Source organism: Schistocerca serialis, chromosome 4, assembly GCF_023864345.2.
Source record: "Schistocerca serialis cubense isolate TAMUIC-IGC-003099 chromosome 4, iqSchSeri2.2, whole genome shotgun sequence".
NCBI classification, from domain to species: Eukaryota; Metazoa; Arthropoda; class Insecta; order Orthoptera; family Acrididae; genus Schistocerca; species Schistocerca serialis.
The window spans coordinates 47,735,421-47,750,178 of NC_064641.1; the positions used below are offsets into that span (position 1 = coordinate 47,735,421).

The 14,758-nt window shown below is 43.3% G+C and overlaps 1 protein-coding gene across 1 annotated transcript in view; it reads left to right on the top strand.

The window, feature by feature from the left end:
* The window catches only part of LOC126474220 (cytochrome P450 4g15-like), an 84,661-nt gene extending 71,204 nt beyond the window's left edge, over positions 1-13,457 (top strand). Inside the window, exons 6-7 of the mRNA XM_050101684.1 lie at positions 2,872-3,230; positions 13,292-13,457. Of these exons, the coding sequence (XP_049957641.1) occupies positions 2,872-3,230; positions 13,292-13,457 (525 nt within the window). The remainder of the gene's footprint in view (positions 1-2,871; positions 3,231-13,291) is intronic.
* Positions 13,458-14,758: the final 1,301 nt, after the last annotated feature.

Here is a 14,758-nt window from a genome sequence, read left to right on the forward strand (position 1 = left end):
CCAGCAATGAAGAAGTGGTTGGCTATGCTGTGTTTTGATGACGACCCACAGCTTCACGAAGAGGTAACCACGTGGTTGAAGTCGCAGGCGGCCGAATTTTACGACGAAGGAATCTCCAAGCTCGTTCATCGCTACGATAAGTGCCTTAATTTAAATGGCAACTATGTAGAAAAGTAGTATTTAAGTGTGGCTTTCATCTGTATGTAATAAAAAAAAATTCCAATACTTTATTTTTAATTCCAAACTGTAATGTACTTTGTGGATAGCCCTCGTATTTATCGTCCATGTTTCACTTCCATACATGGCTACACTCCACACAAATACTTTCAGAAACGACTTCCTGACACTCAAATCTATACTCGATGTTAACTAATTCCTCTTCTTCAGAAACGCTTTCCTTGCCATTGCCAGTCTACATTTTATATCCTCTCTACTTCCGCCATCGTCACTTATTTTGCTCCCCAAATAGGAAAACTCCTTTATTACTTTGTGTCTCATTTCCTAATCTAATTTCTTCAGCGCCACCCGACTTAATTCGACTACATGCCATTATCTTCGTTTTGCTTTTGTTGATGTTCATCTTATATCTCCTTTCAAGACACTGTCCGTTCCATTCAACTGCTCTTCCAAGTCCTTTGCTGTCTGACAGAATTACAATGTCATCGGCGAACCTCAAAGTTTTTATTTCTTCTCCATGGATTTTAATACCTACTCCGAATTTTTCTTTTGTTTCCTTTACTGCTTGCTCAATATACAATTGAATAACATCAGGGAGAGCCTACAATCCTGTCTCACTCCTTTCCCAACCACTGCTTCCCTTTCATGCCCCTCGACTCTTATAACTGCCATCTGCTTTCTGTACAAATTGTAAATAGCTTTTCGCTCCCTGTATTTTACCCCTGCCACCTGTAGAATTTGAAAGAGAGTATTCCAGTCAACATTGTCAAAAGCCTTCTCCAAGTCTACAAATACCAGAAATGTAGGTTTGCCTTTCTTTAATCTATTTTCTAAGATAAGTCGTAGGGTCAGTATTGCCTCACGTGTTCCAACATTTCTGCGGAATCCAAACTGATCTTCGCCGAGGTCGGCTTCTACCAGTTTTTTCATTCATCTGTAAAGAATCCGTGTTGGTATTTGCAGCTGTGACTTATTAAACTGATAGTTTGGTAATTTTCACATCTGTCAACACCTGCTTTCTTTGGGATTGGAATTATTACATTCTTCTGGAAATCTGAGGGTATTTAACCTGTCTCATACATCTTGCTCACCAGATGGTAGAGTTTTGTCAGGACTGTCTCTGCCAAGGCTGTCAGTAGTTCTAATGGAATGTTGTCTACTCCCGGGGCCTTGTATCGACTCAGGTCTTTCAGTGATCTGTCAAACTCTTCACGCAGTATCGTATCTCCCATTTCATCTTCATCTACATCCTCCTCCATTTCCATAATATTGTTCTGAAGTACATCGCCCTTATATAGACCATCTATATACTCCTTTCATCAATTAAATTTAATATTTATTCTGTTACCCAAGGATTTCTACTAGCCCTCCGTCTTTTTACCTACTTGATCCTCTGCTGCTTTCACTACTTAATCCCTCAGAGCTACCCATTCTTCTTCTACTGTATTTCTTTCCCGTATTCATGTCAGTTGTTCCCTCACTCTCTCCCTGAAGCTCTGTAAAACTTCTGGTTTAGTCAGCTTATCCACATCCCATCTCCTTAAATTCCCACCTTTTTGGAGTTTCTTCAGTTTTAATCTACAGTTCATAACCAACAGATTGTGGTGAGAGTCCACATCTGCCCCTGGAATGTCTTACAATTTAAAACCTGGTTCCTAAATCTGTCTTACCATTATATAATCTATCTGATTCCTTCTAGTATCTCCAGGATTCTTCCATGTATACAACCTCCTTTCATGATTCTTGAACCAAGTGTTAGCTATGATTAAGTTATGCTCTGTGCAAAATTCTACCAGGCGGCTTCCTCTTTCATTTCCTGGCCCCAATCCATATTAACCTGCTATGTTTCCTTCTCTTCCTTTTCCTACTGTCGAATTGCAGTCACCCATGACTATTAAATTTTCGTCTCCCTTCACTACCTGAATAATTTCTTTTATCTCATCATACATTTCTTCAATTTCTTCATCTGCAGAGCTAGCTGGCATATAAACTTGTACTACTGTAGTAGGCATGGGCTTTCTGTCTATCTTGGCCACAATAATGCGTTCATTATGCTGTTTGTAGTAGCTTACCCGCATTCCTATTTTCCTATTCATTATTAAACCTACTCCTGCATCACCGCTATTTGATTTTGTATTTATAACCCTGACCAAAAGTCTTGTTCCTCCTGCCACCGAACTTCACTAATTCCCACTATATCTAACTTTAACCTATCCGTTTCCCTTTTTATATTTTCTAACTTACCTGCCAGATTAAGGGATCTGACATTCCACGCTCCGATCTGTAGAACGCCAGTTTTCTTTCTCCTGATAATTACGTCCTCTTGAGTAGTCCCTGCCCGGAGATCCGAATGGGGGACTATTTTACCTCTTCAGCTTACTAACGTAGATTGGATCAGTGCCCAGTTGCTTAAAGGCTGTTTGTATGAATTTGGTTGAAACTGGTTCAAATATTTTCTCCAATTTTATGAATTGCAGACACATTGACAATTTACTATCGTTCTCCATTTTGTAAATTTGTCGTGGCCTGAAAAAGGCCCATTCTATTGTATTGTCTTTTTAAGTCATCTTGTTGCTTTGCCTGATTAGATTCTAACTTTTTTTTCTATGATGAGTAGTTGTGCATACGGACAATGGAAAACAAGACACTGAATTACGCTAAGCAGACGGTAGCGCTGAACTGATCTTGTTGCAGGAGACACTGAGGCTGTTCTCGGTTGTGCCAACACTTCCACACTACGCAAGTGAAGACATCCAGCTGGCGGGCGGTCGCTACACGGCCTCTCGCGGCAGCTGCGTGCTGCTGGCGCTGTGCCTGCTCCAGCGACAGCCACACCTCTTCCCAGACCCAGACAAGTTCGACCCGGGCCGCTTCCTGGAGGGTGGGTCTGCCCACTCCAGGCTGCCGTACAGCTACGTGCCGTTTGGCGCCGGGTCCCGCATGTGTGTGGGTGCACGCTTCGCCCAGCTGGAGATAAAAACTGTGTTGGCTTCGGTGCTGAGAAGGTTTCACATATTACCTGGCTCCAGCAGAGAAGAGCTGGAAGAGGTGGCGTTGGCTGTCACTGGACTGCCCCTCAGTGGACTCAGGGTTTCTTGTGTACCGCGAAACAACCTACCAGTGCGTCCAACATAATCCCATTGGATGACTAAATCTATGACTGCTTGTACGAGGGTTGATAAGCCACCACAACTTGCATCCTTATGTAGTTTCCCGTTCAGAGAGGCCAAAGTTTGCTGAAAGATGCAAATTTTGCCACTTTTTTTACTCGGACCTGGTGGACAACATTCACTCCAGATATGGAACCTATACACTTTTTCAGGAAACTCAAACCGATAAAGTCATGCTGGCTTGTCTTGGGCTCTGATTCAAATCTTTAGTCGGTCAGTTCCTCTCTCATATTCATATACTTGCGTATGTTGTTGGACAAGTACTCCTATAAGGTTTGATTCAGTTGCAATCAGGGTCCTGGCTGACTGGAGATTTTGTTAGATGCATGGGCTGTGAACAATAGATGTGTGTGTAGTGTTAGTCAGGCTGATCCATTACAGCCCACATTCCGCTAAAGACTAACTTTGAATTGATTACTTTATCAATAACGTAGAGCATTCAAGACAATGCCTGGCCTATTTTAAGAGCAGAGGTATTATTTATAGTTATTTATTTATTTGTGGAACGTTAAATACATAATTGTCTGATTTTATTTTAAATGAGTGTGCTAATGGCTTCCCTTGTTGGAAGATTGGTTGACGTAAAATCATTTTACATAAGTTAATAAACACAATGTGTCTGTTCTAGTTTTAGGTGTTAGACAGAGCTAGGAACGCTATAAGAGTTAAACATTAATCATTATTATTTAATGCTATATAAATATATGTCAAATTTGCTATTGTTTGGAATAACTTGTTATTGTTTCTTGACAGCATCAAATGAAATTCGATTAGAAGCTCTATGTCCTCCCTTTATTTTATGTCTTATGTCCACAATAGCTGTTAATTACCTTTTATACACTGTAAAATATTAGTAAGCTTAAAAGATTGTGTATTCAAATGGCAACTAGTAAATCTATCTGTATAAATAAAAATGTAAATGTTCGTTTGTTCAAAATCGTATATCTCCAAAAGTTCTTTACCAATTCCTTTAAAATTGTGACACAATACTGCATTCGAATATTCGGGTTTTTACATACCAATTTTTAATATATATATTTATTTATTTATTTAATTATTTATTTAATTATTTATTTAATTAATTAATTTTTATTTATTATTTATTTATTATTTATTTAGTGTGTGTGTGTGTGTGTGTGTGTGTGTGTGTGTGTGTGTGTGTGTGTGTGTAAGGGACATAGAGGAAGAGGAGAAAATGGACATAGAAAGGGGGTGACAACATGATGGACGAAGAGAGGAGACAGAGGTATAGGAGGAAAAGTAGAGGGAGGGGGAGGAGAACTTGGGCAAGGAAAGGGGAAATGAGGTGATGGACAGAGAAGGGGGAAAAGGGGGGGCAGGATGAAATGTGTGAGAGAGGGGAGGATAAGATGGATAGAGGAAGGAGTTGCTGGACAGAAAGAGGGAAGGTGGAGCTGAGGAAAAAAGAGAAGGGGAGGAGGAGATGGACAGAGACAAGGGGAAGGAGGTTAGGCCATATATCCAATTTCAACACATATTATAAACATGCATTTTCTCTTTTCTTTCTTTTCCATTTAACATCAATGAAACACTGCAATGCATGGTCACTAACAGCTAGCTATTAATGACAGTCAAGCCAGGAAAAACAATCATAGAAGCTACGGGAAAAAGAGAGTTCTAGTGCAGACATTAGGCTTACATCAACGTCAGTATCATGAGGTCCATGGTCAGGCCTTGCCCTGCCCTTTGTACTCACCCCTCCACCTATCCCCTCTGTCAACCCAAGTTGTCTGTGCAATTCGAGATGGCGATTTGTCCTGGCATTTGCTACCATTTGTGCTACCCACATTTCCCCATACTTCGCTCCTCACCCTCCCTGTCTCCTCCTGTCCCCCTCCAATCCCCAATCCAAGATGGTGAACTAGCTCACGTGTGTTTAAATATGGACGCATTTCATTAATTATTTAAACAATTACATTGAAACATGCTTGGCAACTTTTATTGTTTATAATAAAAATCTCTTCCACCCTTGGATCCAAGAAGAGGGAAGCACCACTTTGCTTTAACATGCTGTCTGCTAAGAGGTCGGTGCTGGCCACAGCAGAGGTTATCACATGACGCCATGTTCTGCCAGCAGCCACACACTGTTTAGTACAGTATATAGTGCAGTACTGCGTTTCTTGATTAAGCTGACGCCAGTGTACAGGACATCAGGTACTGTACCTTGTTATTCACGACTTTACAAAAAATGGTTCAAATGGCTCTGAGCACTATGGGACTCAACTGCTGTGGTCATAAGTCCCCTAGAACTTAGAACTACTTAAACCTAACTAACCTAAGGACAGCACACAACACCCAGCCATCACGAGGCAGAGAAAATCCCTGACCCCGCCGGGAATCGAACCCTCGACTTTACACGCCATCCGAGGACTTACTGTACTAAAGAGTGGAGTGTGTGGTCCCTGATGGGCACATGGCGTCGGGCGTGAGGCTCTGCTGTGGCTGACAGTTACCTAGCGAAAGTCAACGTGTTAAAAGTGTCGGAAATGCGTGCTGGAATCGGTGTCCTATTATTATTTAATTATTTAATTATTTATTTATTTAATTATTTAATTATTTATTTATTTAATTATTTAATTATTTATTTAATCATTTATTTAATTATTTAATTCTTTAATTATTTATTTAATTATTTATTTATTTATTTATTTACAATTACTCTGGAGCAGTGGCGTGAGGGCAATGAGTGTGAGCAGGGGGACAGAATTGGTTAGCACACATGTCATTCGGCACATTCTGTTGTGCAGCCACTTGTCCCCCGGATTTCATCCGTAGTTTCGCATCTTATAATCCAGTGGATCATATCGCGTAACTCGAGGTGCCACGTCACATAATCCAAGTGCTGCACAGTACTAATTTCTACATACACCAGCGTGTGGCTAGCACCTACACTGACACGAGCGCACACGCGGTGTGCTAACCACGTTACTGAAATGAGTGGCAGGGTGAGTGTGCAGTGCATGCTGGGTGTTCCGACATGAGCAATAATTGCATATGACAAAATTTATTCACAACAGATACTTTAAAATTTACGCTTCATTCAACAGAGCATTTGAAAAGCCTTAAGACATACTTGATAATGTCAAACACATTAAACAACTCCGCATATAGTCTAAAATAGATCAGGCAGTACAACAATCAATTTCTATCTCAACTGATATCTTAATCAGTTCATTTAATAACAACTAACTGCACCAGCTTTTCATTAACCCAACCCAACAGACATGAGAGGCAATATTAACACACAATAACAGCATTCACACAGTTACTACATGTGGCTAGTTCTGTGCAATTATTATTTACGTAACAGTCGTCATAATTCAGATATAACTAAAATCTCTTATTTTAAGGCTTAGTTCTAAATGCGACACTCAAGTCTTACAATAAATTGCTACTTCCAACAGGAATGAACCTGTTACATATGACAGCTTTAAGTACATAATAAATGTCTTAATATTAATGTCACATAAGTTTAACAATTTACTTCGCCAAACAAACTCGTAAAAAAAAAAAAAAAAAAAAAAAAACCCTTTAACCTTCATTTGGCACAGGACATGTTCTCAGCAGTGTACAATAAGGGGGCGTTCAAAAAGAAACGAGCCGGAGGCATAATTACAGAAACAGTAGCTGTATGTTGGAAGTATTGACCCTGGTTGTTGAGACACTTCTCCCACTGTGACACAAGGCGGTGAGTGGCTGTCTCATAAAATTCCAGGGGCTGCGATGTTAACCAGTTCTGCACGTACAGCTGGACGTCGTCGTCTGAGGTGAATCGTTTGCCCTTCAGAGCCTTTTTAAGGGGACCAAAGATGGCGTAATCACAGGGAGAAGGGTCCGGACTGTGTGGAGGATGGCTGAGAACTTCCCATTTGAATTTCTGCAGGAGTGCCGCGACTGTGTTGGCCGTATGAGGCTTTATATTGTCGTGGAGCAAAATGACCCCACAGGTGAGATTGCCTTCGTTCGGCGAAGGGTGGTCAAGGTTTACGAGTTGCACTGGGCCTTCACTGTGTCCCGTGCTCAAGGAAGTGAGTCAGAAGGGGGCCATCTTGGTCAAAGAAGAGCGTCAGCGTTACCTTTGCTGCACTCGTGTGGACGGCGACATCCAGCTGTAGGTGCGGGACTGGTTAACATCGCAGCCCCGAGAATTTCATGAGACAGCCATTCACTGTCTTGTGTCATAGTGGGAAAAGTAACTCAACAGGTACTGGTTTCTGTAATTATGCCTCCGGCTCGTTTCTTTTTGAACGCCCCTTATACATCCAACAGGGCAGAACCTGTTATGCGTGACAGCCAAGTGCGATCAATTATGCTCAACTGGAATTCCTAGAGAGAACCAGTTCGAAACAAACTATATGCACAACTGTCTCTTAGGAAGCAGTTCAGACTTACAGCAACACCAAACACAGTGGTTGAATCAGATTGAATAATTCATTGCAATGCCCTCTAACATTCTCATCATCGTTCAGTGTCTTACTCCAACAACTTAAGCTTGATGCTATAGGCAGTCCCATTACGCGCTACAGCGCAATCTAACACGTTCTTTATTGCTCTAACAAAATATCCTAACCAATTTGAGACTCCAGACACCCGCTGATATCAGATTCTCGCTAGCGAAATTCACCACCGTCTACTAGCTACCCCACCGACCTGTGTGCAATCTGCATTCTTCGCTTCTGTCCACATTCGATAACTGGTATAACGGAAGGCAGCACGCTGCAACCACAGCCACTTGCCCTCTTTGGTCCAGAGACGTCGCTTCAGCGAGGGGGAATCTGGACACCGTGCTTGAAAGCCACGCACAGTCTCTGCTAATCTGATTGCACCCTGCACCGTGTTGCTTACTTCCTCTCACTTCGGCAGCTGCTTCCTTTCTACACTACGGACACTTGCATCCTCTGTCTCTCCAGCTGCAGCTACCTCTAGCTGTCGTTGATCAAGTTTTCTCTGGGTCAGAGAGGCTCCTACTTGCTGCTAGCACAGATCTCTCAGAAATCGATAGCTGCTGTGACAGCTCAGTTTTAATGCTACATGAGAATAATTACGAGGCTAGTACAGAAAAACTGCATAAACAATACAGATAGGAAAGCTGGTCAAAGGGGACTAACCACCAAGCTAGACTTAAAATGCCAGAGGAATCAAGACTGTCATTAGACAAGTAGCCAATAGTTAAGTGACAATGGTTGGTTGGTTGGTTGGTTGATTTGGGGAAGGGACCGTACCATCGGATTGGGGAAGAGTGGGGAAGAAAATCGGCAGTGTCCTATCAGAGGAACCATCCCAGTATTTGCCTGAAGCGATTTAGGGAAATCACGGAAAACCTGAGACCGTATGACGGGACGCAGGTTTGAACCGTCGTCCTCCCGAATACGAGTCAGGAGTGCTAACCATTGCGCCACCTCGCGCGGTCTGACAACAGTAAAATAACAAAAAAATGGTTCTGAGCACTATGGGACTCAACTTCTGAGGTCATCAGTCCCCTAGAACTTAACTTAAACCTCACTAACCTAAGAACATCCCACACATCCATGTCCGAGGCAGGATTCGAACTTGCGACCGTAGCGGTCTCGCGGATCCAGACTGCAGCTCCTAGAACCGCACGGCCACTCCGGCCAGCAGTAAAATAACATTTGGGCATTTTAATAATTTACAACAGATTTCCTTTGACATCCTAAAAACAATCTACCTAACGTTTTTCAACAGACTTAATTTCCTGACAAGCAGCAACAAAACGGGGTCGTGTCGTACAGGCGCTGCAGTTCGAGCTCCGCTGTGTAACGCACATCGGCACATAAAAATTACAAATGGCAGGGGAAGCCACAAAACTAAGAAATTTAACTGACACCACACCTAGTGCCTTACTGCGGTGGCACCGTAGCTGCATGTGTGAACACTGGCGTCACTCAACTGAAGCAACTTTTGTCATGTCATACAAAGCTCACCTCGGTTGTACTTTGTGATGCCACTTTCCTTACCCCGGCACCGAATAGCGTCATTCGACTCCCACCTTTTGGCTGAATTTCGAAGCTCATCGCTGTATTTTGGTTTTCGTGTTTGTAATTTTCTCATGTGTGCTTCGTAGGGCCAAAAAACTTCTAAAAAGCGGTCGTTAACAAGAAACGTACAGTTTCTCGAATTGTTCAAGGAGATACCTTGTTTGTGGAAACACAGAAACGAGTTCTAAAGATTCAGACGTCTAACAGACTAAGGAGTGCTTGATATTGTGAATGGTATGCGAGAAAACATCTGAGGTTGTGGTTTATGTATCACAAAAGCTAAAATAAGAAGCAATCGGTGTCACTTTGGCATCCCCATTTGTCCTCCCTTCACGGGAATAAGCTCCAGATTATTAAGCCTCTCTCAGCGTCTTGGACGACTTCCTCTCGGCCCTCCTGCCGGGAAGAGGTCATTTTAACTAGGTTGCGTATTGGGAACTGCCTTTTTAACCGTCGCCATTTGTTAAGTGGCGCTGCCCCACTACTTTGTGCACATTGCACCCAAGTTTTAAGTGTCCGCCATTTCCTGACGGAAAGCCTATTTTTTAACCGTTTACGTCCCCGCTTGGACTTGCCGTTTGAGTTATCGGCCGTTTTAGCGAACGACGCGCGAGGTGTCAACAGCGTTTTACTTTTTATTCGTCGTAGCAATATGTCGAAGGCCATTTAAATTTTAGGTTTGGATCTCTGTTTCTCTATGGTGTACTTTATAGACCTTCCTCCACGTCCCTGTTTTTAGCTGTCTTCTCTTACGACGATTGGGTTGGTTCAAACGGTTCTGAGCACTATGGGACTTAACATCTGTGGTCATCAGTCCCCTAGAACCTAGAACTACTTAAACCTAACTAACCTAAGGACATCACACACATCCATGCCCGAGGCAGGCTTCGAACCTGCGTCCGTAGCAATCGCGCGGTTCCGGACTGCGCGCCTAGAACCGCTAGACCACCGCGGCCGGCTTGACGATTGGGACTGACGTGTTCAAGCAGGCTATTTAGGTTTTTATGTTGGTAACACCACGTAGCGCTCTGTATGAAAATCACTGACTGTGCTGTGTGCAGGCTGTGGCTTGATGGCATTGTTGGAAAATTTGCTATTGTAGTGTTGTGAACAGCGCATAGCGTTGCGCAGTTGGTGAGCTGCCAGCAATGGTGGATGTGGAGAGAGAGAGAGAGAGAGAGAGAGAGAGAGAGAGAGAGAGAGAGAGAGAGAGAGAGATGCCAGAGTTTTGAGAGGTTACTATAAGCGGACGTTCTGGGCGTGTATCCGCCAGAAAAAGGAAATTTGTAAAGATGGATGTCATGAATTGATAGATATATACAGGATGACTTTTGAACATTATTAAGGTAAATACATTTTTTGTTCTGTATCAAAATCTTTAATTTGCTAACTACGCCTATCTGTAGTCAGTGCTTTCAGTAGTTAGAATATTTTATTTAGCTGCCAGTATTGGCGCTCGCTGTATTGCAGTAGTTCGAGTAACGTAGATTTTTGTGAGGTAACTGATTCATGAAAGGATTAGGTTATTGTTAGTCAGGGCCATTCTTTTGTAGGGATTATTGAAAGTCAGATTGCGTTGCGCTACAAAAATGTTGTGTGTCAGTTTAGTGATGATCAGAATAAGTAAAGAGAGAACTGTCGGAGTACGTTCAGTTTTACTCAGCTGCCTCAGTATCAAATAACGTGGAAGTTTACCAGCACTGTCATTCACAATTTTTCAAAGGGGACGTTTCAGTGTAGTCGTTTTCTAACTCCTCTCTGTCTTCATGTTCTGTAGTTTTGATTGGGGCACGTATGACCCCTGTTGTTTTTGCGCCCCAAAACAAAACAATGTCTATATACGAACACAACACAGTGTTAAAATCTTATAAGAGTGATGCGTTTGCATGACCATCTGGTACCCAAAAAGATTGCTTTCAGTAAATGTATGGGTGTACATAAAATAAATTATACACATAGAAAGCTTGTCGCTTTCTTTTACGGGTGTTTAGAAAAATATCCTGCATATTCTTCAAAATGTAAATGAAACGTTTTGTGAAAGTTGGATAAAAATGTATTACTGTAGTTAGCCAAATACAAAAAAGATATTATTTTGGCTGTTACAATACGTGTGCAGCTATCATGACAACAAAATGATGTGGAGTATGATTTCACTCCGTAGGCTTAGTACCAAGCAACTCTGAGCACACGCGTGTTTTTATTCTAAATTCTATTTCATCTGAACCGTGATAACATATTTTATACAGGGCAGTCAAGTGAAAACCGAACACCCGCCTCAATGGGGCCTTGGAATGGTTCCATTCAAAAGTAATCACCACACGTGTTAAAACATTTATCCAACTGGGAAAAGAGACGGCCGCTGACGGATGCACAACCGCACCCATTCTTGCGCCTCCTTGCCCGACTGGAACCGACGTCCACACACGCCTTTCTTCAGGTCGCCAAAGATGTCAAAATTGCATGGTGAGAGATCCAGTTTGTAGGGAGGATGTTGCAGTGTTTCCAAACGAAATCATTGAAGTGTAGCCTTCCCTCGATTTGCAATGTGGAGGCGGGCGTTATCGTGCAACAGCGTGATTTCATCCGACAGCATTTATGGGTGTCTTGACTTTATGGGACGTAGCAGTTTGGTTAGCACACTGGACTCGCATTCGGGAGGACGACTGTTCAATCCCGTCTCCAGCCATCCTGATTTAGGTTTTCCGTGATTTCCCTAAATCGTTTCAGGCCAATGCCGGGATGGTTCCTTTGAAAGGGCGCGGCCGATTTCCTTCCCCATCCTTCCCTAACCCGAGCTTGCGCTCCGTCTCTAATGACCTCGTTGTCGACGGGACGTTAAACACTAACCACCACCACCACGCAGCAGTTTGTACAAAGCGTGTTCATAGCCCTGCGCGTTGATTGTGGTTCCACGGACGACGAAATCGACGAGCAGAGGGCCCCTGCAATCAAAAGAGGAGGTTATCATGACCTTATCAGAGCTTGTGTGAACAGGTTTGGATTTCTTTGGCAGGGGGAGATGTTAGATGTTTCCAGTGTTAACCTTACCGTTTGCCCTCGGGCTCCCGGAAATTTGTTGGATAGAATCACCTTGTTGTTCGATAACACCCGCTCCCACATTCAATCAGACGAAGGCTACGATTTGGTGATTTGGTTGGGAAACATTGCAACATCCTCTGTACAGGATGGATTTTTCACCGCGTGATTTGCACATCTTCAGTGACTTGAAGATAGACATGCTTGGACGTCTGTTTCAGTTGGACGAGGAAGTGCAAGAGTGGACCTGATTATGGATCCGTCAGCAGACGACTGCGTTCTATGAAACTAGAATTAACTGTTTCGTCTCCCAGTGGAATAAATGTCTTAACACATGTGGTGATTACTTTTGAATCGAACCATTCCATGGTCCCATTGTGGTGAGTGTTCAGGTTTCATTTGACCACCCCTCATAATAGGAAAAAATATTTACTTTCTACATCCAACATAGGTGGTATTCACAAGTTTTGTTCTTGCTTTTATGAGCAAATAATGGTTAATTTGCGTGGTGAAACCATAGTATTTCTATAATACAGAAAAGCTTTGTTTGTGGGTAAGTAAGTGTATAGCTCTGGGGTGACTTGATCTCTACGCTGAGTGGCAGAGCCTTTCTTCTGGAAGTGAAGATGGCGTTCAGCTACGCATTCTGTGTGTGGTCGCAGTGAGTCAGTGGATAGGAGCCAGGCGAATGTATACAGCATGATGTTGTTGGAGACATGGGACAGTGTGAACTTTGGTCCAAGTGTGCACTGAGCGTGCTGAATCAGCACGATGTCCTCGTTGGTGTGGCCATCTCACAACGTAAGTAGGCCATAGTGGGGCTGCATCCCGCCTCAGCCGTACGGCGGCGAGGAAATGCTGAGTCAGGGTACCAGCTCATGTGGCTTACAGCTGTGACAGCCTGCGAGGCAGGAACCCACACCAGTTTTTGCTGGCGTGCAGATCAGTGCAGGGCAATCCAGAATGTGTCGCTTTGAACAGTGGACCCCAGCAGAGACCGCAGCAACAGTGGCTGGCAGCAGTAGTGTGCCCACGTGGTGCAATCCAGCAGCAGTAGTGACCCACACGAGGTTGGTGCCTTGGCTCAGATGTGAACCATGGTCCCCAAGTACAAGACGTGCAGTTAATGGAAGTCAACCAACAAGTGGCCTTCCGGTGCAAGACACCAGTTAGACTCCAAGCAGCATGCGGACGGGTGCAGCAGGCAGACTCACAGCTTAGTGCAGGCAGAATCTAGCAATGGCAACTAGATGATGCATTTCAGGGCGATGACTGACGTAGAATTCCTCTTGTAGATGGCTGCAGGCAGTGTCTGATATTGCTTGGGTAAAGTGGCTAGACCGATGTTTTGACAGCTAGGACTCCTTGCCATGTAGTATGCCAAATTCAGAAGAACTCAAAATCCCCAAGACTGGGTAAGTTTCGCGGAAGCTCGAAATTCAGTGCCGATGTCAATGCGAGATACTTTTAATAGTTTCCACAATGAAATATTGTCTGAAAATATGGTAGAAAGCCCAAAGAGATTGTGATCATTTGTGAAGTACACCATTGGCAAAAAACAGACAATACCGTCACTGTGCGGCAGCGATGGAAATATTACCGATGATGGTGCCACTAAAGCGGAGTTACTAAATACAGTTTCCGTAATTCCTTCACGAAAGAAGACGAAGTAAATATTCCAAAATTCGAAACCTGAACAGCTGTTAGCATGAGTGACATAAAAGTAGATACAGGGTGTTTCAAAAATGACCGGTATATTTGAAACGGCAATAAAAACTAAACGAGCAGCGATAGAAATACACCGTTTGTTGCAATATGCTTGGGACAACAGTACATTTTCAGGCAGACAAACTTTCGAAATTACAGTAGTTACAATTTTCAACAACAGATGGCGCTGCAGTCTGGGAAACTCTATAGTACGATATTTTCCACATATCCACCATGCGTAGCAATAATATGGCGTAGTCTCTGAATGAAATTACCCGAAACCTTTGACAACGTGTCTGGCGGAATGGCTTCACATGCAGATGAGGTGTACTGCTTCAGCTGTTCAATTGTTTCTGGATTCTGGCGGTACACCTGGTCTTTCAAGTGTCCCCACAGAAAGAAGTCACAGGGGTTCATGTCTGGCGAATAGGGAGGCCAATCCACGCCGCCTCCTGTATGTTTCGGATAGCCCAAAGCAATCACATGATCATCGAAATATTCATTCAGGAAATTAAAGACGTCGGCCGTGCGATGTGGCCGGGCACCATCTTGCATAAACCACGAGGTGTTCGCAGTGTCGTCTAAGGCAGTTTGTACCGCCACAAATTCACGAAGAATGTCCAGATAGCGTGATGCAGTAATCGTTTCGGA